This window comes from Strigops habroptila, chromosome 6 (genome assembly GCF_004027225.2).
Source record: "Strigops habroptila isolate Jane chromosome 6, bStrHab1.2.pri, whole genome shotgun sequence".
Lineage (NCBI taxonomy): Eukaryota > Metazoa > Chordata > Aves > Psittaciformes > Psittacidae > Strigops > Strigops habroptila.
Genome location: NC_044282.2, coordinates 48631097 through 48658001, shown reverse-complemented (window position 1 = coordinate 48658001; position 26905 = coordinate 48631097). Strand labels below are relative to the sequence as shown.

At 38.7% G+C, this 26905-nt stretch overlaps 1 protein-coding gene across 5 annotated transcripts in view; it reads right to left on the bottom strand.

The window, feature by feature from the left end:
- The window catches only part of LPIN1 (lipin 1), a 55445-nt gene that overhangs the window by 11389 nt on the left and 17151 nt on the right, over positions 1-26905 (bottom strand). For 3 of the 5 annotated variants that reach the window (XM_030490393.1, XM_030490394.2, XM_030490395.1), the window contains exons 2-17: positions 26290-26490; positions 24863-24958; positions 23331-23665; positions 22841-22960; positions 18860-18989; positions 16856-17165; positions 15275-15368; positions 13774-13961; positions 11882-11975; positions 10428-10497; positions 7837-7914; positions 7620-7712; positions 6146-6222; positions 4001-4142; positions 1498-1646; positions 642-728 (exon numbers count right to left, since the gene is read on the bottom strand). In XM_030490393.1, coding sequence (XP_030346253.1) covers positions 642-728; positions 1498-1646; positions 4001-4142; positions 6146-6222; positions 7620-7712; positions 7837-7914; positions 10428-10497; positions 11882-11975; positions 13774-13961; positions 15275-15368; positions 16856-17165; positions 18860-18989; positions 22841-22960; positions 23331-23665; positions 24863-24958; positions 26290-26490 — 2264 coding nt within the window. Of the gene's footprint in view, positions 1-641; positions 729-1497; positions 1647-4000; positions 4143-6145; positions 6223-7619; positions 7713-7836; positions 7915-10427; positions 10498-11881; positions 11976-13773; positions 13962-15274; positions 15369-16855; positions 17166-18859; positions 18990-21601; positions 21710-22840; positions 22961-23330; positions 23666-24862; positions 24959-26289; positions 26491-26905 lie in introns of all 5 variants that reach the window. The other 2 variants (XM_030490399.1, XM_030490398.1) reach the window with 2 other exon arrangements.

Below are 26905 nucleotides of genomic sequence, written 5' to 3'. Positions count from 1 at the left end.
CATTTCTACTCAAGATAAGGCATTGTGCTATGCTTCAAGGATGTGATTTATCTTGCTTGACAAGAAGCCTAATGTTTAGGCAGCTCAAGTCTAAGCCGTTTCACTAAGCTCCCTTTCTACATACTAGAAAGAAAGGGAACTCCCCCAAACAGATTAATTCCATTTATTTTAGATTCCACCCTGCATGACACCAGGTGAGTCAAGTTTGGCAAGAACTCCACCTTCAGAGGCCCTAAGCTAAACAGTCCTTATGCATTTTGCAAATCTCAACAAGAGGAGAAGGGAAGGTGTATGAGCGCCTTAAGAATTAATGCTGCTGCAACTCAGTTCACAAAAAAGTTCCACTTGATGCAACTGCACTGCAGTTTTTGGAACTAACTGTAGCTATCTATTTGGGATGGTTGGAAGATCAATCACTGCTCATTGATAGGGGGCTTTTGATTTTGATACCACAAAGCAAGTTCTGCCCTGGATATCATACAGCAGATGTTTACACTGTGTAAGCATCACTGAAGTGATGAGATATTGATGAAATTGACACTCTTGCAGGTTAAGGGAAACAGAGAAATTTTATCTTTTACATGCAAATGAATAAACACAAACAGGTCACAGATGCACGGACAGATTTACTGAATACTCACTGGCTCACTTTATGGTACAACTTCGCGATCCCTTGATGTGTCCAGTCTTTGCCAAGAGTTGGCAAAATATGACCTAAAGTATCTGACCTGAATAAAGAAAAAACAATATAACTGAACCAAAAAAAACCCAAACCACCAGAGTACTTATAACAACAGTCAAGTCTAACTCAAACCCCACTAACTTATTTGTCTAGTGGCAAATGAAAATAGTTTTCTGTAAGGTACTGAATGGGATCAGATGATTTTATTCCACTTACTTTTGAGATAAACTGACATGCCTATCCTTGACCATGTTGTTTTAACTACTCTTGTGCTCCAAGATTTGTCATCATGGCTAAAACTTGTGACCCACAAGTTAACAGAGAAGTTACAGCATATAGGCTATCAATCACACCTGTGTGGTACCAAGTGCTACTACCAAGCCTACTTTTTGAGGTTTACATTAAATGTTTTCTAAATAAATCAAATCTACTCAGGATGGATTTGCAATGGTATAGTAAGGTGAAGCGATTAAGTAAAAGCAACCGGTGTACTTCATAAATGCAATGCAACAAAAAAGTTATGATTCTACATAAAGTCCTCCAATACTACTGCAAATACAATCATAAAACACCAAAACATAAAAAATGTGACAAATAATGGGCACATATGGCATGCATCTTTATTAAATTAAGAATTCAGCTAATGATTCTTGCATTGTTTGAAAGCCAAATCAAGAAAAAACCAAACACGCACCAACACACAAACACCAGAATACGATGATTTTGTGACTCAAAATTCCATTAATTACTTTTTCAGCTAGTCTAAAGGAAAACTTGTCCTTGTAGATAAAGCCTCTCCCTGTTCATGAACTCACCGTGTGATTGTTCCATCAATGTCAGAAATAACAATTTTATCATCCCAATTCCACAGGTAAATGGTGCCTTCGCAGCGGCAAGTGCCTTGATACTGTGTTGTAACACTAAAGGTCACATCATTGGGGCCATTCTTAAGCTTTAAACTTTTCTGCAATACATTATCAGCAAGATAATCAACAAACTGAGTATGTGAAACTGACACAGTGCAAACACAAAGCCACAAATGATCACTGCGTTCTTGGTCACGCTGAATGTCATTGCTTTCAGCAGAGCCACCATCTTAATGATAGCAGAGGTTTGCCCACTGTGGTGTACATTAGGCACTGATTTACAGAGCAGGACAAAACAAACTTTCTGTTTCACAGTCAGAGATATTTGGGGAAAAAAAAAAAAAAATGGGAAGTGAAAAAAGGAAATGTCCAAAAGTTCACATCAATAATAACAAATTACGGAATAGGGAGTACCTATGGGGGAGGTTCCATTCTGAGATATGGACACATGCAGGGAGAAATGGGTGTATCAGGGAGCTCCATAAACTCTAATTTACAGTGTTTATATGGGGACTTGTGTCCTATGGTATCACATCTCTTTCCTACAATAACCCGTCTCTCACACCATATGACCCATCACCCTACACCTGGGTTGGGGCAACCCCAGGCACTGCTACAGGTTGGGCAGAGAAGAGATTCAGAGCAGCCCTGCAGAAAAGGACTTGGGGGTGTTGGTTGATGAGAAGCTTAACATGAGCTGGCAGTGTGCGCTCGCAGTCCAGAAAGCCAACCGCATCCTGGGCTGCATCAAAAGAAGCGTGACCAGCAGGTCGAAGGAGGTGATCCTGCCCCTCCACTCTGCTCTCGTGAGACCTCACTTGGAGTACTGTGTACAGTTCTGGTGTCCTCAACATAAAAAGGACATGGAGCTGTTGGAGCGAGTCCAGAGGAGGGCCATGAGGATGATAAGAGGGCTGGAGCACCTCCCGTATGAAGACAGGCTGAGAGAGTTGGGGCTGTTCAGCCTGGAGAAGAGAAGGCTGCGTGGTGACCTCATAGCAGCCTTCCAGTATCTGAAGGGGGTCTACAAGGATGCTGGGGAGGGACTCTTCCTTAGGGACTGTAGTGGTAGGACAAGGGGTAATGGCTTCAAACTTAAACAGGGGAAGTTTAGATTAGATATAAGGAAGAAGTTCTTTATAGTGAGGGTGGTGAAGCACTGGAATGGGTTGCCCAGGGAGGTTGTGGATGCTCCATCCCTGGCGGTGTTCAAGGCCAGGTTGGACAGAGCCTTGAACCACGTGGTTTAGGGCAAGGTGTCCCTGCCCATGGCAGGGGGGTTGGAACTAGATGATCTTAAGGTCCTTTCCAACCCTTACGATTCTATGATTCTATGATTCAGTTTACACCAAATACCCTTAACTCTCCCACTTCACTGCCGTTCCCTCCCACTGTCTCCTGTGCCACTTAGTGACACACTGGGCAAGAGAAAACTGATTTGATTCTATCTGTGGACCTAAATACTCACTTTCACAAAGCCTGCAGGAGTTTAAGTATCTCTTTTTTTCTTATATTTCACTGCAATTTTTCAATTTAAAAATAAAAAGGAGGTGGAAATGCAGGACAACTGATGGGTAACTAATGAGTCTCACCCACTCAAGAACTAGTCTAAAAGTAGTTTTAGCTACAGGTGATTTCTGTGAGGTTTCCAAATCTGAGAATTATCAATATATTCGTATAACCCTTGTTTTCTGTTTGCTACATAAAATTACCAACACATCCTATCTGCCTCTTGGATAAATTCTACATTTCTTATTCAGGCAGAGAGTGATGGGCTGTTTAATACTTTACGCCTGGTGTGGATTTCCTTCAAAAAATTAATTGGTTGTAGACAAGATGACAAAAAATATTTCCCTAAAGTAGCCCATTTTTCCAAATCAAATTAGAATGTGCAGAACACAAAACTGTAACAGTTTTGTCACCATTAGTCAAAACACCTCTGTCACAGAAGAACAGAATTGGCTCCAAAGAAATTAATAGCCTGGCCTCATAGTAAATTCACAAGCAGCTCTTTCAGAAGTTACTAACAGAAAAACGCATTTATGTAAAATGTGACTGTCTGCCTATGAATAAGGTGAAAAGAAAGGAGAGGAGGAAAAAAGAAAAAAAGAAAGGAGAGGCCTGTGGGTTAACATATTATACATAATACAAAAAGGACACAGTTCCAGTACATTTATTTATGTGACAAATTTAGACATGCTTTAGAATTCTGACATTTTTCTAAATGGGATCCCATGTCTCCCGATCTCTGAACCCCAGGACTTGCTGCAAGGTACAACACTGATACTTAATATTGAAAAGAGAAGGGAAAATATTTATTTTTTTAAATATAACAAGAGAGAGAATTAAATGCAAGACATAAGAGCTAATTATGCTTCGCAAACCTGAGTAGAAGTATTGTTCATGTTGTATTAGAAATGACATTTCAGGACAAGGATGTAAACTAACTCACAAGCTGGTCAGAAGTGAGTCGAAGCGTTTTTTTGTAACTGATTCCAGACAATGAGAGATGACTTGAGCTGGTTTGTAATGATCCGAGATTTTGTTTGGCAGCTCTAGGGTCTTCATCGCTTGAAGAAGATTCATCTTTTATTCTGGAACATTGCACACACACAAAATGATGTTATGTCAGTAAATGCATCTCAGTATCCATTAAAAATGCATTAACAGTGAGTCACCAAGTCAGCCATTGATTCTCTGCTCCTAAGTACTGTCTCACAGGAGGTCATTCACATCATGGCTTTAAATGTATCAATGAAGTGCTGAATTCTCATTCATGCATATTCTCCATTATTCATACCTGGATTGTACTAGCCATTCACTTGTCTGTAAGCCAGTTTTCATTGTTTAAATTTAAGAGATGTAGGTTAATCTGTCATATCGACTCAAAAATCACATAGTGGTAAAAAAAAAAACCAAAACATAATACCCATTCGATACCGTAACTACAAAAAATACTCAGTTTCAAAAGGAGGAGTTCACTATGCTGGCCTTCTCTCCCCCTTTCCCTCTTACCCCAAAGAATTTAGCAATTCATAGAAAAAATACAGGTGATTGAAATTTGATTACGAATTCCTTCTTTCAATGAGCAACTTTAGATCATTGGATTATTCTTTTCCAGGATTTGCAGCATTATCCCATTCAGGATATGATGATGAAAAGCCATAAAGCCTGAGCTCCTTTACACAATTCTGTTTAAATACATATAATTTTTTTTTTTTCCCCTGCTACAACCATTTCTGCAGAAATTTTTTAAGGACATTCTTCTTCAGAAAGGAAGTTTTCCTACAGTAAACAAATCTATCAACTTTAGACAGAAGGTAAAATATCCTTTCAGGTCCTACAAATCTAACCTTTAAAACAATCAGCATTTGGCCTCTTCTTTCAAGCACACCTGGATGTTGTTTGATGTTACAAAGTCTTGATCCAATATCAAGGTACTGCATGCCATGACAAGCAACATTTAAAAGCCTGTCTTATCCTTTGTAACATCAGTTCTCAAAAGCTCAACATCCCACGTATCACATTTTGCTTGCAAGCAATAAATTCTTAATGATAGATTTCTAAGGCCAGTTAAAATTTAAACACCACCAATTACAGTATCTAGTGAGCTTGAAGTCTTAATCCCACTTTAAAGTTTATCTTTAAACAACCATGTAAGAAACAGACCTAAAAGACATTTGTCATCCTTAAAAGGAAAATCAGTCTTTCTTATTTATTCCGTGGCAGTCTCAAACTCAGAGGCAACTGAGATAACAGGTAGTCTCCTACAGAACGAGGAATCCTCCTTCCAGCACATTCACCTGGACTGCAACTGCTGACCTCCAGGAAGAATGACAGCTAATGCCTTTTTGTTTCATAAAAGTGATACTTGAAGTTCATGAGCATAAAGCATATTTGAATCTGGCCCTTTTCAGCTCTAAGGGCAGACAGCATACAGACGGCCTGTATTTACGGCAAGACCTCCATGCACAGAGAAAGGGCAAGGTACGAGAGCGGTCTCTGGCTAACTCATCCCTCTGAAGCAAGTTAAAGCTCATCTTACAGAACCCCCCTGAAGGAGAGATTCTGGCCATACAGTATGATTAATTTGGAGAATTTGTCGGAAGAGACTTCTGTAATCCTTGAAAGAAGTAATAGAAAGCATGAATATCGCCTTTGAAAAAACCTCTGCAAAGACTTAGGCCCTTGAACTTCCAAAGAATGCAGGAACAAATGAAATTGTCAGGCCACAAATATAAGTAAATCAGAAATCTTAGCAACTGAGATCTGACAGCTGTACGGGGTCATCTATGACGTTGCCTTGAAAACTCTAGAGAGATACATACGTATTTGGAGAACTGCTACAATTATTGTTTGTTTTCAAGGGGTTGGAATTTATGTCACAAATTTGTGCTAGCCAAACCACTGAAATGCCAGAGCACACTCGCAAGGTCTGAAACCCTGCCATGGGCAGAGCTTTCATCTGCACTTATCTGGTGCACTGAATAACAAATTAAATGTATTTCACTGACACAGAATTTCTATGTTCAAAGAAATTGTTTATTTTTAAACAGTAACTCCTGCTCATTTCAGGTACAGATACTTTCGGGGGTACCTGTTTGCTATGCTCAACTGTGAAGAGTCTTCTTCTGTAAGTCCACTCTCACTCATACCTCGCTCTGGCTTTGCTTCCTGTAAAAGTACAAGTATGAGAAGTTGTGAATTTCCTTTTAGGCAGAGAGCAAATGTTTTTAGAAAAGTATTTGAAAACCAAGTTCTATCTTGTACAGGCTTGGTAAAAATCAACAGCATGTTCGTCTCCTTTGCTTGTAAGCAAAGTAAAACTTCATGGGTTTCTTAAAAAAAAAAAAGAAAAAAAAAAAAGGGCTGCACAAAGAACTAAAAATTGCAAATATTAAAATCAGAAGACGAATTAAGATTTAGTTTTGCAGGGAAGTAGTACAGAAATATCATATTTCAGATTTAGTATTACTGAAGTTCTGGTATCAATCCCGTAACTACTCAGTTCATGCACCTGAAATACTTAGATTTCACTTGAAAAAGCAAAATATGACTCTGGAAAAGAAAAACAAACAAACAACTAACTTCCACAGAATCACAAAAATCTTTAATAAAAGAAAATTTTCCAAACTGATTTTACATTGACTAGATGCTAAGTTCTATCAATTTCACATCACAAGATTTTTAAACGGTGATTTTTAAACACACAAACACCACCACCACCCCCCTTTCCATTTTATAGCTGACACTGCTCAAGAGATAACCAAATACTTCCACTCAGAGAGAAATTCTAGAAACTTCCATGAACTGTAAAAACTAAAATCTCAAGCTCTGAAGCCCATACCCACAGATTGGTACAATGGTTATTTCATGCAAGGCTATAAAAGTTCGACTGAGGCACAACCATAAAAACATATTAGAAATCATTTTCTTCCCTCAAGTACTAATGCTTCACTAGTATAAATTAATATGAAGAGGTTTTATTAGCCAACTTTAAAGATTAAATATGTCTAGACAGGAGATCAATATTTCATATAAAGCTTCGCTTTTTTTCCACTGTTCTTTAATGTTCATCCATGGCTTTAAGACCACAAACTTTTAATGCTCAGAAAAAGAAATTCAAAAAGACTTTAGTCAGTTTTCCATCTTGGGTTTTGCTGAATTTTACAGCTCACTACTCATAAATATGTCTGTTCTTCAACTATCAAAAGAAAGCTCCAGAAAGGTAGGTAATCTGCATGAAAACATTAAATTAGCGACACCAGTCTTGGATTCTAGGTTCCAAACACAGATTTAATCCATTAGATAATACTGCCTCAAGTTTGTGTAATGAAAAGAAATGCAGAACCAAAACACTGCAGGCAGATGTCTCAGGCAGGGTCTGACAAAACTTTCTGAAGTCAAAAGAAGTCAGACTTTAGATCCTGTTTAAACATCTTTTAATATGTATATCCTCAGTCAAACTGAATATTGAGTTATTCTCAGAAGCAAAGTTCTGAGGGATGAATATGGAGGTATCCAGCCTTCCCACTGCAACCAGAAGGAAACTGCTTGCTTCTTAAACTTACCTCTTTAATAGCGCTGTTCCTCCCTCGCCACGAAAACCACCACCTTCCACCTTTTTTGGGCATCTTGTCCCTCATTATAGATTCCACAGTGGCCTGTGATAAATGGATGGTAACGTAAAAAAAACCCAAAACAAAGGACAACCTGATATATGTAAATGAAAGAAAGTGCCAAACACACAATTTTAACTGATAATAAATAGAATAGAAATAAACATACTGTCTGTGGACCATAAATTCTACTAAAGCAAAATCTAATGGTGTCCAGAGCTGCTCTGAAGTAACTTAAGCATGAATACTTATGGTATTTTTAAAAGGAAAATGAAAAAGAGATAAAAATCAAAGAAGAAAAAAAGCATAAGTAGATATTAGTATAATGTCTAGAATGGAGAATCTACTGTTTTAAAGTTGAAGGTACTTAGTACAAATTATATTAAAAAAAAAAAAAAAGAAAAAAAAAAAATCACTTCCCAAAAGCGCTCTCAAGCAAAACAGTAACAGTAACAAACCAACATGCAAGTTATTTAAAAATAACTACAGAGTTCATATTTAATCATCAGTTTAGAAATAAGCAAAAGAAGTTACTCGCTTTTATGAGTTCAGTATGATGCTATGAATTTGACTGACAACGTTAGAACTGTTTTTTTTAAACCCCAGCTACTTTTCATTGGTTATATATACTACATCTCAGTAAAGAAAAGGTTTTTTTGTCTTACAACACGCATAATGACTAGAGCCTTATGCACTGTAAAAAGGAGAGCTGAATTCTTTCACTCAGAGAGCAAGCAAAAGACAACATGGGAAAATACTACAGTAAAGGGGAAAATATTACACCACGGTAAAGGCGGCCTTAAAATAGCTTAGCCACTGTTCAGCTACAGTATGGGACAATGCATCCCTTGTCTCACTTTTTCCATAGGTTCTCTTCACTATACTATCTAAAGTACGTGAGAAAAGAAATGACAGAGGAATTGAGGTGAGCAAATAACTTGAGAACTTTTCAAACAAAATAAGAAAAGCAAGGAGCAGATGGAACAACTGAGAATGGAATGCCACTGTTGAGAACAACGGCTACAATTTAAAGAGGTCCTCAAACATATGGACAACTTCAAGCACGTGTCCTGTTGACTTTTAGTGAGATAATTCACATGCTTACAATCAGGGATTTAAATGTATTAAGAACATGAGTGATTTTTTTTTTTTTTTTGCAAAAACTTGAGTTTTCAATCACTTCCTAAAGCCTGTTTTGATAAAGTATCTTAGTACTTAGTTCCACTATTACAGCAAATAAAAATTCTAAGTTACAAGTCATCAAGAAAACCAGTAAGATGACTGGTAGCATCAATGAGTAATTTCAGTTTCAGAGGCACAGTTCAGTCAAGTAAACCTTCCCAATCATACAGACTGATGCAACTACATATACTGGCTAGCCCACTAAATTTGAATAGCACTGTCTAGAAAATTATCAGTCTTCAGCATATAAGTTAACTATTAAAAGAAAATGAACAGACTGAATTTCACACATAGAAGACTTCTTAACTGATAACCTATATGAATGATGGCATAATGATAATCCTGTTGAAAGAACTGCCATTTCCCTTAATGGAAAAATATTTCATTCCCATTCTTTCAATTTTATCCTGGGCAAAACCCAAAACATCTAGCTTGGGCATCAAAGTGTTTAACTAAAAATGCAGTTACTATGCATCATCTTTATAAGACCTCACAGGCATGTATCAAGGTCTGTGGAAGTGCCCAACAAATACAGAGCAGGATAACTATACACCTTCTGTGGGCATTTGAGTTCCATGGATGAACTTTGCCTTTGAGTAGTACTAGAATATTTGCAGTAAAGCACAAGACATGTGGCTCTGACATCCTTGAAATTCAAGCCAGGTTTACCGCATGCTTGGGACCTTTAGGATCAAATTATTTTATATTCAGATGCTACAGTGCAGCAACACATGCATACATACATGATGTGGCACTAAGAAAGAACACAGTGGTAGAGTACTCTGGGCTTTGAAGAAATTTTTATCCCACATTCATGGCAATAAGAGATAGTATTTGAATTCATATAAATTAAACCCAAAGACATATGAAGACCTAGAAATGGTAGAAGGAAAGTGTGAGTTCCAAACACTATTAAATCCATGGCTAACCAGGATACAAAATAGCGCCAGTGGTGGTAGTACTCAGCAGTATTGCAGTGTGCCTTTCTGTCCTAAGCATCTACGTGGCACCAGGCCACATGGAACTTAACCAAGCTCATGAATGCATTTCATATAAGCCAACACATATAACTACCACATAGTCATAGCTATCTGCCACTACCTACCTGGTTTGGTTATGAACAACCAACTGAAAAATAGAAAACTAGCAAGCTACAGGCCTTCCTTACCTAGTATTTAAAGCTTATTCACTGAAGTTAAAATTTCTAACCTCTATTTTTATTTGATAATATATGCTCTATACAGATAAAATGGAAAGCAGCCAGCAAGTATTCAGCTACAGCAAACAACAAACATGGGTCAATAAAATTTCTGTTTACAATCCATATTAATGAAGGAAAACAGGAAGTTTACAAATATTTTGAATAAAGAAAAGTTCTTAGCCTAGCAAATAAACACTAATCACAGATCAAATTGAGTCCTGCTTATTCAGCCCCTAGCATGAAACTAGATGAATGGTTACGCATGGACAGGTGTTACTGATGTACAGATTCTCTCGTGCAACAACCATCTTCCCTGCCTTAATAAATGGCAGAATGCCACAAGCCATCCTCTGACCAATCTTCATGTTCAATCTTACCTTTGGCAAAGGTTTCTGGAATGCCTGCATTGCCAGCAGAAGGGGACCAGCTGTCGTCCAGTTGTAGTACCTGGGCACGCAAGAGAGACAATTACTGCACTTTGTAATCCCAAGGTTCCAATTCAGAATCTACCTACTGTCTACCATCTGGAAGGTCAAAGCCTCCTTAGCACAGGTCAAACTCTGGCCTGCACCAGTAATAGCAGACCCACCTTATTCCACAGTATGTTCACAGGTATTTACAACATATACATTTTGAGGTATGCAAGAAGAGCTATGTCCTAATGTAGACAGGGCATTTTCCATACATTCCTCATGTCTTTATTACACTTATTATCACAACATGAGCCGCCACTTTTTTTTTTTTTTTTTTTTTTTTTTTACAACTGTTTTCACTGTTTTTCCATCAAGGAACTACATAAATGTTAGGAGCTGTAGTCTGTATAATGTCAAGCTTTTGCTATTATGTGCAGAACATGAGTTGACTCTTACAGACAGTAGGACAAATAAAATACTATTATCTGTCTAGGGAAGCTGAAGCTCACATGACATCCAGAGAATGAGACAGTAATATCCTCACTAAGTACTCCTCTCTCTTCCCCAACACATCAATAGGCAGGTAAACACTACCATCAAAGTCAGAGAACTATGGCAGGGAAGCAGTAAGTGGCTTGCCTCAGACCACAGAGAGGATCGGGTACAGGGCTGTAACATATTTGCAATACAAACTATCACATAAGGATGTACCAGGCATGTCAGATTTGTATGAGTGATGTCTATGACTAAGGGTAGCCTAACCTATAAGTGCAACACAATACCATGATGTCTCCTCTACTCTGTAACACTGTATGCCAGGTACAAGGAGCTCTCAAGTTAAACCATCCTCCAAAAAGCTGCATCTAGCATAGACTATAGTGCTGCACTGCTACCAGCAGTATAAACATATGAAATAATCTCTTAGTCTTGTAGAAATAGAAGTCTCATACTTGGTGGGCGAAATTTGACAAGCAATATCTCCATAGAGACATATTAGCAAAATATTCAGTATATAGAGACAAACTGCTGGGTAAAGAGTACTTGCAAGCACACTGCCATATCCCTGTAAATATTAATTACTCAAACTGGCTCAGGGCAAGCCTTAGGAAGTTCACATCTTACTTTATTTTTCACTCTTCCAGTTGAGTATGAACACCATTAGCACTCAATGCTAGCTTATTTAAATTCAAATTGTATCAATTAACTATAACAGGTCACCTGAAACTGCTCTTTACTTTCAATTTAAAGGAAGAAAGGTAGCTAGCAGGGCCTGACTTCTTTGGAGAGTTGACTCTTTCTGGATGAATTTAAGCTATGAACATTCAAAACCTATTTTTCAGCTACAGTTCAACTTATCTAACACACTGAAGTGGTTTTGTTACAACAGTAGCATATTTTTTTTCTTGAAGTATACTTACTTATTTCCAATCTTAACCACAAGATTAGGGTCATCGATAATAGCAGGATTGTCCACAAACTGCTGGTATGTTACTGCATGTTCTAAGAATTCTTCTGTGGGGAGAAAAAATTACATGTGTAAAGCACGCACTTATATATGCCTGGGATGGGCCAACCTAAACATCTTCGCACCTCTCAGACAAGCAGGTTTCACATTCTGGGTCAACTCCTCATTATGAGGGTGCTGAGCTTAGCAGTGGAAGTGCTAATATTAATATGGAAGCAAGGTATTCAAAGACTCAATCTCAGAAGATGCTGAGGATTTCTTTGCTGGGTGTCTTTCCTGTTCTAAATATCAGCTAAGTGAAAACTCAGAGATAGAACTGTGAGAGAGGAAAACCAGGCTTCTAAGCAAGGCAAGGAAGTACTTTGTCATGTCTTTCACTGATCCTCTGTCCAGTGTAGGAGAAGGAACTGACAGGCTCAATGTATATGTAAACCCACAGCCAGAAACTTAATCATCACTTTTAAGGCCTACAGCAAAGTGAAAATGTTTGTGCATACCCCTTCTACTGGTTGTGACTCCTTTCACAATGTCTATGTAATTTACAAGTGATGCAGTAACAATTCAACTCCAGTAAATCACAGTATATTTGAAATACTTTACAACTGGCTTCTTGAACAGCAGTGTAGCATCAGGCTCATACAATTTTTATGATGTCATATTACTACAGAAAGCACAAGTCTGAATGCATTTATTTTCACATTATGCAGCTGGAAGTTTAAGGCACAGAGCATTGTAAATGATTTATCTAAAATTTACACATGAAATTTGAGGCAGAGCCAGAACTCAGGTTAAAGTTTCCAACTCCCCCTTCTAGTGTTCCCATTTACAGACCACCTTTTTCATTCCTTACACCAACAGCGGTACGCTTCTTAGCTATATATTGTACCAAGCAGAAAAAGTACCATTAATACTATTGTGATATAAACCTGTCCTGGGTTCAGCTATAGCAGTCATTTTTCTCCTGCTTAGTAGCTGGTGCAGTGCTGTGTTTTTTAACTTTCAGCCTGGGAACAACGCTGATAACACCGATGTTTTTAGTTGTTGCTAAGTAATGTTCACTGCGACAAAGGACTTTCTCAGTCTCATGCTTTGCCAGGGAGGAGGGGAAGCCGGGAGGAAGCAGAGACAGGACACCTGACCCAAACTAGCCAAAGGGGTATTCCATACCACAGCACGTCATGCCCAGTATATAAACCAGGGGGAGTTACCCGGAAGGCCCAGATGACTGCTCGGGTCAGGCTGGGTATCGGTCGGCGGGTGGTGAGCAATTGTATCCTCTCCCCTTGTTATTTCACTAATCGTTATTATCATTGGTGGTAGCAGTAGTGGTTTTGTGTTATACCTTAGTTGCGGGACTGCTCTTATCTCAACCCGTGGGAGTTACATTCTTCCCATTCTCCTCCCCATCCCTCCGGGAGCGGGGGGAGGAAGAAGGGGGGGGGGGGAGTGAGCGAGCGGCTGTGTAGTTCTGAGTTACCGGCTGGGCTCAAACCACGACAAAACCCTAGTACTATCAGGAAATTAAAAAACCAACAACAACAACAACAAAAAAAAAAAAAAAACCAAACCAAAACCAAATAAACCAACCACAAAAAGAAACCCAACGCAATAAAATACTTAACAAAATTTGGCATATAGTGAATTACTAAAATGCGTTAAAAATCATAAGTCCTTTATAAGTATACTATTTTAAATACGAATAATTCTAGGAAACTAATCATTACAGGGACAGTATTTCTCCTCGCAATACATTCTTGAATATAACCACAAGATGGCACTGCTTCCTAGCCTAGGATGCTAAAGCCTGGCTGACAGCACATGCCTGTGAAAAATGTCATTCTGTACCTTTGGTTATTTCTTTGTTGTCAGTAAGGCCTCCGCAGAGAGAAATGGCAATGGAAGGTAAATCTCGAATTCCATCCGAGGTGCCTTCAACTCCACTGTCAACACCTGAGCTCCCGCCAGACTGTGGAGATTGGCTGGCAGACCGCAGCCCTGTGTCATTTGTGTTCTTGCATTGGACATTATCCCCACTGGAAAAGGAAAATCAGGAATTCAGTCTTCATGTATTCATTCCCAAATTCATTCCCCTCAGCTAGTACCTTTTACATCTGATACACAGTTGGGTGGGGGAAGAGGTGAAGGGGAAGAACCTATAGAAATTTGGTTTTGTCATAAAAGTAGTAGGTCTCATGTACCCTCAAACATCAGACTGCTTCTACTTACTTGTCCAAACTAAGCATGTATAATTATAGCTTCACCTATTTACACGAGATAGGAAAAATAAGGTGATAAACTGTACAATCTTAGTAGACTATATAATGCTTGCTACTATAAGCAGAGTTTATACTAGAACTATTCCCACACAGGCACAAGAATAAACATATTAGTTTATTATTTATATTAATTATATAAACTGATAGCTAAATCCAAAACAAAGGATGCATGTGCTTGTGTATTTATGTCATGTAGAATAGAAATAAAATACTCTACATATAAACTACTAGGATTAAAATTTTAAGAAACAATAAATCATTGTAACCACTTAAAATCTGTGGATAGATGAGATCATTATTACAAAGTGCAGGCTCATCAAATTCTGCTTTCCACTCCAGATTTATATGAATGCACTTGAGAAAGGAACTTTCAATCCAACTTTTTTCTCCATATTACTTTCTCACTTTTATTGAAATGCTAATATTACAACAGCAAGCAAGAATGAAAAATAAAATACGCAAGCTACTTTAGTTGTTGCTCAATGACTTTAGTCAAATGACTGGAGTATGATGTGGAAAGAAGGCTATAAATGTTATAAGAGGCTCTAATAAAGATCAGAACAAGTTGGAAATTCTGTTTTCAGGGCACAATATTCACCTAAATAGATTTGTTACACATCTGCCAAAAATTATTTTGTAGCATTCATATTTATAGGTGATCACCCACAGTATAACACCACTAAAGCAGTAATTTGGCGTTCATACTGTTAACAGTAAGGTATGTTTCTCATGGTAATAAGCAAGGACATAGGGATAAATATATCCCAAGGCCAGCTGCCCTCCCAGGGCATGTGAGTAACACTCACAAACATCAGTGTACATCACATAACAATCCACAATCAATATATGATGCTTAATTGACCAAAATAGAAAATCAGTTTCAAGCACACTTCTCAGGCCCAAATGCAGAGCCTTCCAAAAGCCCTAATATTTTTCTCTACAGAGTTTTATTTTCCTTCTGCCTTTACATCTACTTGGACTCTGAAAAAGGGATCTTATCTGGTTGGCAATGAATGTGGAAGGTGATAAGAGCTCTTTAAATAGTAGAAATATAAGAAAAGGACACATACTTCTTGGGGAAATAAAGTGCAGCAACTTCTGGATCCATGTCAGTGAGATCATCTAAATAGACACCATCAGCACCAAGATGCCGGCTTCGTTTGTCTGTAAGGGACAGCACAAATAAGCCTATTAATAAGCATTTTCTGAATAACAAGCCAGAACTGTTATTACTGTTTAACTATTCATTTTAAGATTAAGAAACCAAACAAATTATAACAGTTTGTGAACTGTATTTGTATAAAATGGTACTGCCAAAAATTTCAAAACAAGTTACTCATATGCATTGTTCAGAGTTTGTCCTCTGGGACAGCAGAGGATGAGTTCTGAGATATGCTGAAGCCTCCCTATCCAAGGCAAAACAAATGGGAATTAGAAGTCAGTGGTCACCATAGGAAAGCAGCAAAGGACAAGTATTTGCATAGGCCTATTATCACAGTAAGGCAAGTATTTAATCTCCGAGACCTAATCTTCAATGCTCCCTTGCAAAGGGAAATAACACAACAGACTACACTATAGTCACTAATACACTGTAACTGGCTTGTTATGGAGACAACTCACTGTTTTGCACATACATCTGATGTGTTGCGTGTGTGCATGCACCATTGTAGGAGACAAGACAACCCTCCCATGTCTTTCACTAGTATCAACATACAGTCATCGCTGTCCTGTTGTTGCTGGTATATCTAGACAAGTAACCACCGTAAGGCCGAAACCTAACTCAGAATTCATTCTAAAACCCATGACTTCTCCCTGTCCCAGTTACCAACATCGAACATCAGCAAAGCAATCAGAAAAAGAAGTTATGTAAAGGCCAAATAGTAAGCAGAGTAACAGTGTCACGTTTATATCTTCAAATTCAGTGGAACACATGGGGAAGTAGCTAAGAAACGTGTATGTCTACTGATTAAAAATCAGCTGCATAAACTAGGCTTACATAGGGTTTACATAATTACAGAATTATCAGAGCTCTAAAACATAACATTTGTAAGCAAATAAATTTCATGTGAAGATTCTAACACTCATTACAAAATAGCATAGATATAAAGCCCAGAAATTAAGAAGCAGAAAACCATACAGAGTTGTATTTCACAAATTCAGAACAGAACGTGTACCACACAGAACTGAAATTGCTCATGTGAAACAAAAGCACCTTATTTTGTGGCAAATCTGCTGCTTGTACAAAGGACATACTACTACTGTACCAGAGCACAGAGGTTCCGCAATTACCAGCAACACATAAGTCAGAAAGTAGTCAGAGCAGGTGAACCAGATTTACAGTTTGCTTGTACCAAAACCTGAAAACTCTGAATCAATGTGGATGAATTCGGAGCAAGTTTTATAGTCTTGCTCATATGCACAGAGCTGCCAGAAATCCCAAACCAAGGAGAATCTTCTGCCTTACTACACGGCTCCTGTGAACAGAAGGCTGCACAGCTCAGGTTTTGAAGGTTCTTTCCAAAGTTTATACTTTTCCAGATGTGAAAGTGCCTTCAGAGCACAGATTAATCTAAATGGCAATGAAGTACCTTATCACCATGAAATCTAAAGACAAAATCATACATATAAAAGTGAAAAATCAAGAGCTCTACCTTTCTTTCTGGATGGAGAATCTGTCTTGCCAGCTGGTTGGGTTAAGCAAGCTGTAGCTTGTTTTATTTCTTCATTGGCAGGCAACGGTGGTACAGCTGCTCCTGGAGACTCTGTCTCTGGCTTATTTGCCTCAGCTGGTAAGGGCTCACCTTCATCAGCAGTTGCTGCATCTGTTTGTCCAAGGGCAGGTAGAGAAGACTCAGTGTTAAACTCCTCTACAGGAGAACTCTGGATGACCCGAAAGTGAGTGCTTTCAGAAGGATTTACATCTACCACACTGGGTTCCTTTGCTTTGAGCAGAGGACTGGCCTGTGAGGAAAAATAAAGATTGCTATAAAGGAAAGCTCTTAAATGCAACAGCCAGAGTTTCATCTGTTCTGATCACTTTAGTGAGATCAGATTCTCAAGGTAAGCAACTACAGGAGAGAGACACCACTAACTGAGGTGGAGACTACAGTGTACAAAAGGCTTCTCTGCTGTGTATCTGCTATGCAAAATTCATCTGTATTTTGGGGCCAGGAAATACTTGTTCTGCAATGTGCTCTATGGTTTTCATTTCCCACTCACCTACCTGGGAGCACATCACAGCTCCTACCCTGCCCTCCTTCCTGCATAAATCCTAGCTTTTCTTCAGAAGGTAACACTGACAAGCATGAGAAGGGAGTGCAGACTGCAGTCCATGCACAATTAGGATGCTCCCAGGAGCCAGACACCGTCATTCATCCAAACTCCAGATTTAGACTTTAAAATCATTTCATAGGAACAATTCTACATCTTCTCTCAGTGTGGGACAGGAGTTCTTACAGAGGAAAGCTGAACTTCTACCAGCAGCAGCTGTATAGCTGCTATAACCTTCACATGATAGCAAACAAACTCTTACACAAAAATGAAGACCGTCCAAAGCATAACTCCCAATTCGGGTATGGCCAGATCAACTCTGAAAAGATTGGCTAGGGACATAGGCAGGGACTGCAGAGGGAAAAGCTTCCAGGAGTAAGATTTGCTATACACACTAGGCTGTGTGACTGGGATAAAAACGAAACACCTAAATCTAATAACAGGAAATCCTAAATCATAGACTGGAAATGCTAATTTGAAATTCCTGGCTGGACCTGTGCACTTGAATTAGTTCTCTACTTACAGAAAATAGCTTCCCATTTTCTAACATACACGAAGAGGAGAATAATGCAGAGGCGATGAGACAGCTCATCTTTGGCCTACTAAACAAGAGGCCAGAGCTCTTCTGAAGGAATTAAGAATTCTGAGCAGAAGAGGCCAAATCCTGCACCATCTCTGCCCCCATTGTTGCAGTATGCTACTGGAACCTGACCTTTGTCTCTCATACCCAGGCATAACACCTAAGTCACCCCTTTCCTCTGTAAAAGCTCTGACTCCATAGCTATCATATGGAGCTGGTCAATACCTGACTGACCTGCAGCGTGCGCAGCTACACATGGTTATCATGCAACATGGGAGACAATGCTGCTGGCACACTACAGATCCTGCCATCTAACTAAGCCAAATGGCTTCAGGGAGGAGACAGGCACCAAGCCAGTCAGCTCAGCCAAGAGAACAGCATGCCTGGGCAGGCACACAACTGCAAGTGTTTCTGGATGCTTATGTACTCAAGCAACCAATTTCAATTTTTGTGAATCACACTGCTAACACCAAGCACTAATTTCCATCTAAGACCATTTATGAATTTCAATGATTTACCAAAGGACATTCATTTAGATTTTACATGTTATTTAAGCTTCTAACTCTTACAAGACTAGGTCTCAGATACTTTTTCATTTTTTACCATGTATCATGGGTGTCGATCACATCCACAACACAGGGTACTTTCCTGTACCTCCTAAGGAGCAAGATGCAATTCTTATATAAAACATTACAATTTTCTGTAAAACCAGGACCCATTCCCTATTGCAGTCTGCACTAGAGTAAGTCCATGTGCCCCGTTAAAGCACAACAGATGCTAGCAGGAATTAAATTACATTGGATACCTTTGCAGCCTGGGGTAGCTCTCCCCATGCCCAGTGCATGTGGGGATTATTCTTCAGCCCACTTCTGTCCGTAGGTTTACTGACTAATTCTGAGTCACTTTTAGGGGTAGGAGGGCGTGAACCTGATGGGCTGAAGAAAACCAAACAAAAAATATTACAAAACCAAAAGTAACCACAACACATTAAGCACTTTCCAAACAGATATCCGCAACCCAAAGCACTGGAGATCTAAATAGCCATGGGCCAACCAAAAGCATGAAAGCACGGGAAAACAGTTTAAACAGTTCAGGATCCTCTCAGACTAGCATTCAGAGGTCTCATACATTTTTTATTAAGTGCTGTCACAGAAGCAGGATTTGAGAAGCTGAAAGAGATGGAACAGAAGCACTGGACCTGAACATTTCAGGAGGGTTTTGTGTGGAAAAAAGTACAGGGATGGTAGCAGCAGCAGAATAGATGTTAGTATTGTTAAAATGTATGTAAAGTTCAGAAATTACTCACATCAGCAAGGCACTTTAAGTAATAAATTAGTCTAAGGAATCCAGTTGATTACTTCCTTCTACTAACTTGTTCAGTTCTAGCCTTGGATGCAAGTTTATAGGGAAACCAGCAGCAGAGCTGTACAAAGAACCTGAGTCCTTCCAGTTCAAAAACGTTTGTTTGCTTTGCTGACTACTTAATATAAAATATTTAATAATTAGTAAATTATTAGTTTGTAGCATATTTTTAATGTGGTAAAGTCAAGAATGTGATAGCAAGTCACATTCTTCCTTTTGTCCTTGAATCAGTCAATCATTATTTATTATTAATATTAATTCTGATTATCTACTCTGCCTTTAATGCCATATGTGTGTATGTTAATACAGGCAGAGTTCTGCTCTGAGAAGTCTCCTCCTGCAAAAGGCTGTCCGATGGTCCATGCACACATCTGCTTTATTGATTCAGAGTATCCTGCAAATATTTCTGTGGATGAGACTAAAAATGGGTTCTTTATTCCTTACACCACCACCATGTTTGTCTTGGACTGAACTATGCCTTGCAATTCCCCCGTCCTTAAGTTGGCCACTGACCCAGCCCAGCTGAAATTTTCTTGCCTTACACAGATTGCTGTGATATTCCAGACCAAACTAGTGCCACCCTTTCTGTCCACACTGCTTCAGTTCAGTAATTTAGATCAGCATATCTGATTCACGTCCCATAAATGCTGAATATTCCGGTCACGGTCCTATGTATTCCTTAACCACTATGACTGCACTTACTGTAATCCAATGTCAAGAATACGGAACCTGACCTGTAGTTGGCAGTTCTGCAACAGGAAACCACGCTGATCTTTGCAGCGTTTCCCACTGAAAGCTAAGAGAGCCCTGAGAAAGCAGCAGTGCGACCTGAGAAAAAGTCCTATCTCGACTGAGGCCAAATAAACTGGGAAAAGATAGAAGGAAAGAGACGTACCTCATGTACATGTCACAACAGCTGAGAACCTCTGAAGCTCCTTTGAGGTGGCCATAATAGAGTTTCTTATTTCACATCAAGGAAAACAGTTGAATACACAGAGAGGACCTTACTCAGACAAATTACTACAGCACTTTACTACAGCACTTTAGCTGTGTATGTAGACTGCAGGATGGGTGAACTCCAGAGCAAAGTTCATGGAGCCACCCAGAGCACATCACTGCTCCCTCCCAACCTGTGCACTTGCCCTTCATTGCCATGAAAAACACTAAGGAGAACAGCCTTGAATGTCCCAGGATCTCACCTTGACTAGTAATGCAACATGGTCAGGTTAAAGAGGGCAGACCTAGAAGCTGGGAAAAACCTCAAGATTATCAGTTCTATGCAGACTTAGGCACCTAGCATGGCATCTCTGCTGAGATAAGCAATGACCAATTTAGCCTGATATATTACTCAAACCTTTCCCAGCATTAATGGAGAATTGTAGAGGTCATATTCAGATACCTACTTTTATTTTTTTTAACTGAGTAGCTGTGATTTCTGTCCGCTCACTTAATGGAGAGAAAGGGCCTGGCTGCAGAATCTTGAGACATCTCAAATTCAAGATATCATCAAAAGTATCTGCATCCACTTACAGCTCTGCAGAAGAGAGTCTACAGTCAGAGGAATCCTACACCACAGAGAAGTAGTATGCCTTATCTATTGTGCCATCTTTACTCTGTAAGATACTCCCCCACTGCAAAGTCTCCCCCTCCCCCAAACCAGGGAACAAAGGAAGAGATGTTTTCTTTTGGTACTGGGCTCCTCCCACTGCAAGTTTTGTACTCCTTATTGCTCACTTAACCTCGGAGACCTTTGTTCTGCTTTTACTTTTGCAACCTATGCACAAGCAAACAAGTCAGGAAAGCCATGGAATAAAAATGTCCTTAAAATATACACTGACTGTAAAAAGCCACATAGAAACACCAATCTTCACAGGAATGTAAGTTTTCACTACCTAAATTCTTCCCTTTTTTTTTTCTTTTTAATCATCTTCATTAATTTCAATTTTAATCCAGGTTTTCATCGGCCTGATTTTATATTAGCCATCCTCAACAGATGATTCATCAAGGTAATTTACCTCCAGGCAATGCCCACAAAGCAGCAAGCAGAGGAAGTGGTTTTCAATGTCTCTTCCAAAGTGTCTGAGTTAGCGACAAGTGCAGTTACAAGTTCAATGAAGTTCACATACTATTAATGTGTTAAAAGGATTAAAGAGCACCCAGAAAAGAGGAAGGACAACTGTTCTACCTGTCTGGAGGAGAAAAGTGAGAAGATTGTTGAGGACAAGAGTTAGAAAGGCCTCCGTCTGCTGGAACAGCGAGAAGAGAGGTTTGCCCTGTGCAATCTATAGGCTTACTGGACAGCACAGCATGTTGGTACAAAGAAAAACAGGGTGTCATTATTCACAAGCACTGATTAACACTTAGCTCTTTATGTATTAGCTACATGAATGCTGAATTTACATCTAGAGTTTTCAAAATCCAGAATACTGCAACCAAAAAACAAACAGAACATACAGTTCAAAAAGGCATCAAAGGGGCAGGGTATTGACACGTGCTGTCACCAGACTGGGGAAGCTAATCATAATAAGCTTTATAGTGAGTAGGGAAAGTTTCTTCCAGAATGCAATGCAAAACATTTCAATTAAGTCCTTGCTCCAACTACATTGCCCCTCAACTACAGAGACAGTATATTGAGATTAGAGTTCTTAGAATAACATCTTGCGAATATTGCTCCACTCCAGTAGTCTGCATGGAGGATGTGGGGCACATGTGCACAGGGGCACACAAACACACGGGCTTCATTGGAATTATAATGCAGTGCACATTAGGCAAAAAATTGTCTTCTTCTGACAGTGTTCCACAGACACAAGAAAGTCAGTCCAAAGTGATCTGTTCTGACATCAAAGGTATACACACACACACATAAATACACATACAGGAAAGAGTAAACAAATTTCTGTATGTGTTCGTCTCACACAGTAAATATTACACGTCTATTTAACTGTGCAATTCAATAGATTAGTTTTGAAAGGGACACAAAGGCTCATATTCATTTAAGTAAATCTTATTTTTACACATCAACTCCAATCTTGCAAGTTCTTAAAAGGATTACACCAAAAGTACTATAGATTTATATACACACATTCACTGAAGTCTTTACAAGGTGTGTGCATCAGGCAAAGATTCAGATTTCACAAAACGTTCATCCTCTCTGTAGTATTTCTACACAAACAGCGACATTAACAGATAGAAACATTCTTCAGAATTTGTGGGCCTGCATTGTATGCACGCATTTGTTGAATCAAGGACAAAGCTAACCTGAAGTTTTTGAGCACTACCTGATTTCAAATATAGAAAGCACTCATCTAGTAGTTGACGTTGACCATGTTTGATACCAACATTTTTAGTAAGACTTCATATAGCACTAGCATATAAGACATTAATGGAAAGAGGAAGATTAGAACTGTACTAACAGAAAAAGTACCTTTGAAGAGGTGACCATTCTCCATCTGAATGAGCGTAAGACGAAGACTGAGAAAACACAGAAACTGCAGGAGCCTTCATGTCACATACGTCATCAACACACACATCTGGAACAGGGATCCTAGGTATAGGGAAAGACGTGACATTTAAAAACCATACTTGATTACTGAACTGTCATACACTTCAGATAACAAAAAACCCCTACGGTAGAGAAGAATCAGTATAACCTGAACTAAAAGGATAAAGAAACATTATCTGATTCACACCTTCTAGTTCACAGCATGATGGAGATTGATCTTATGTTTTCAATGTAATTTTCATTATTTTTGTTACTATCATTCCCAATTACTTTCTAGCCTGAAGTTTTTTCTTATAGAAACGTGTTCATCAGCCATGTGTAGACTTAAATAGAAATTACTGTTGGAAGGCATGGAATGGAACATTAACCCAGCATCAGGTTTCCATTACATATCTCAGTTCTGCTGTTATACCGTGAATTGTCCAACGGTTCTTTCTCCTCCTCTGAGCTAATCTCTATGGGAAACATGTCTTCGTCTTCTGATGTGTCGCCATTGTCTTCTCTTTTTAAGCTGTCTATTTTATGGGTAGACTTCCTCCTCTTCTTCCTCCTTTTTTTCACAGAGCTACAGACTGGAGATGTTTCAGTAGAAAGCTGGGATCCATGGGCTTGGGGTGGTACTTGTGAGGATGCACTGGTGTCCAGGTTTCTTATCCTGTCTACGGAGTTCCTCTTCAGCTGAGCTTCCATTAAAGCAGTTCCCTCAGACATAATGGGAGATGTGGAGAGATGATGAGGAATTACCTCCTGAGGAAGAAAAAATCCAAACCATGCAACATATTAGTTCCTCCACCAGTCATAAATCTGGTTCTAAAATCTATTCACAATTGCCAAAATCTAAGTCATTTATTCCTCAGAAAAGTAACAAAGATTAGACACCTGGATGCTCAATATGATCCTATAGCATGTGGAAATTGTTCCATAGACACATCTCCCTAGACAAGCCAGAAACAACACTTACAATAAAGAGGATCCCCTGAGCATCTCATATTGGCCAGGTTATGGCATGAATGTCTATCCACCTGATGCTACATACACAGCAGAAACAGAATCCTAATCTATAGCCTGAACATTTTGTAAAAGCCAATTATTCACAACTCAGATAACAGTCAGTAGTCAGACAGGCCAGAGGTTTATAACTAGGTCACACAAGCATCCTCTTAATCATATACATACATCTCTAGATACTCAAGCAAAATTTCTAGCAATTTTCAGTCACTGAACAACTGTTACCACACAGAGATTTAAACATATAGAAACGACTACTGCACATGCACACAGCTCTCACTTAAAACTACTATTGTACTCAATGACGAATTTGAAAACTCATCCCACTCTGGACAGTGACAAAAATTATTGGGATATCTGAAGAGAAATAACTGTAAAAAGCTTTTCTTATGACACGTGGGGACTGTTCAAAATTAGTGTGACCATAACTTATACAGACTGGTATTTAATCACATGACTCAACAGCAGGCATTCTCTTTTAAATATAATTCCACATGAATATGTCTTTGGTGAGTACCAGAATTACTGTGTGCACAGATGTTTACGGGGCATGTGCAATTTTACTGGCATTGTGCTGAGTGTGTATGTTCAAAGTAGAGATTTCTGCAAAAAACAGGTCATCGACATATAAACCTCTGTTGTACACACCTTCAGAGCATGTGAACAATGTACATGTTATTTCTGCTCACACACTGGCATGCACATAAACTATGATTTATTTTTTAGTTATGTGATTACTTTCTTTAGATTTTTCCAAATCTCAGCAACCCAAAAAACTGCACAGTATTGAATTTCCACAACAGAAAACTGTCCAGAAATTTTGAAACTGTACTATGGGTAGAAGTGTATTTTTCAACAAAAGTTCCTAAATTCAAAACTGACTCTGAAGAGCAGGCATTGAATTTTTGACAACTTTAAATTAGTTTTGACTCTTACCTGATCATTATCCCTCTCCTGCACAAAAAAAGCCTCTCCATTGTCTCCTAGTTTCATGTGCAAGTCTACAGCCTCTCCATTAATTTCTATGTCAACCTGGAAGAAAATAAATATATTCTCATATGAAAAGAAAGTTATTTTAGATACACAGACCCTGTTCAGCTATCCTACCACTATCACTAGGCAAATGCTTCTCAGGGAAGTATAGGAAACCTTACAATAAGCAAAATAGTGAACTCTCTTTCTCTTCTCACCACTTCACAGGGTCATCAACTGTCAAAATGTTTTTCTTACTCATTCAGCTCATTGCTGTCTTGCTGCTCTACTTAGGGAGGTTTATAGTCATTACATAAACTCCTCAATCTTTTAAAATGTAATTCTGAATGCTTCACTTGCCACACAAATCTTTTTGCTTTTTCAATTCAAAGCCTAATTTTGAATTGCGTAAGAAGTACTTCCACATGCGAATTCTTAATATGCTGTCTCTCGAATTCATTAAACAGGCTTCTCTTCACATCATGAAAAGCACAAACAAGAAAAATTGTTCTACATTCTCGACACAATTCATGCATCTCTTTCTTCCATGCATTTATCTCACCGCTATACAGCCCCAACTATTTCCACTTCTTCTTAGGAGGATCTCCCTCTTTGCCCATAAGTCTTCTTGCCATCGACTCCATTTTCACTCTTTTTTTTTTTTTTTTTTGGAGACTTGGAAAAGTCTACATTAATGTTATATTTTAGGACACAGCAAACTATTGACACAGTAACATTTTCAACTTTTACCCATCCTAAATATCGGACTTCCTTTCTGTTTTATGTAAGACTTGAACAATGTCCATGACGACATTAGGATCTTTCCACTGAACAATAATAACTACATTCTAGACTATACGTAGTTACAAATTATTTCCCAAAATAATCTGTCATGCATCACTCACTGGCAACTTCACATCTGATATCATATTGCCAGGTCATTCAGCCTCGTTACATTTATCTCGAGGTCCTTGCTGCTTTATATAGTCTCAATTAACCACAACATTCTGTTATCTGAAAATACTACTTCATTATTACCCCCCTTTTTGTAACTATTATTGAACACATTAAACAAAGGGGTCTTAATACACAGTCGCTAATGAGATCTAGTATAGGCCCAAATCAGCACATTCAAAATTCTGCTTTATTGAAAATAAATCTTACAAATGTCATGCTTGTTTTGTTTTTACAATAGTCAAACTCTTACAAATTATGCTTTGAAACGGAAGAATCAGTAACAACCATTTTAATTGAACTTTGCTTCAATCTGGCCACTTTATAAAGAATGTCTAAAGAAAACCTTGACTAGCACACCACAGAACATTCAGTAACTGTCATGCCATCAGAGTTAACCCACTGACAGAATATATCAAAATTCTCCATTTTCTTACCACTTTCTCCCTAGAACGTAGAACTCCCATTTTCCCAAAGCGAACATGGAAAGGAGAACACTGAAGATTTCCATCTGGCTGACGTACAACAATTACATCTATACATCCCGACAGTGTGGCTGGATTTAGTCCTTTATAAAGCTCCTTCACAGTTACAAACACTTGTCCTGCTAACTGTCCAACGTAATTCATGGTTTGGACCTGCAAGGCAAAAGAGAGAACAAATAAGATTTTAATCCCAGCTTTATATTTTAGACACATTTGATAGATGGAGATTCCAGCAGTGGGATATTCTTCTGTCTCACAAATTAACAACTACACATAGAATCAGGATTTCCCTCCTAATTTATTTACAGCTGATGTGTGTTTGTAGAGAGCTATTCAAAGACAAAAGCAAAAGAGACCTTGCAAGTCAGAGAATTGTAACAACTTTCAAAAGTTCATAAGATCAGTTGCATTCAAAACCATTGTCAGACTTTTAGACTCTGCAGCTCATAATTGTCTCCAATTGTCTCTGAAGAGAAAAGCATTGCTTCCAAAATAACATCTCCTCCTACCATTTATTTTGCCCTCCATAACAAATATACTTTTCTCATGTATTTCTACAGGCTTTTAA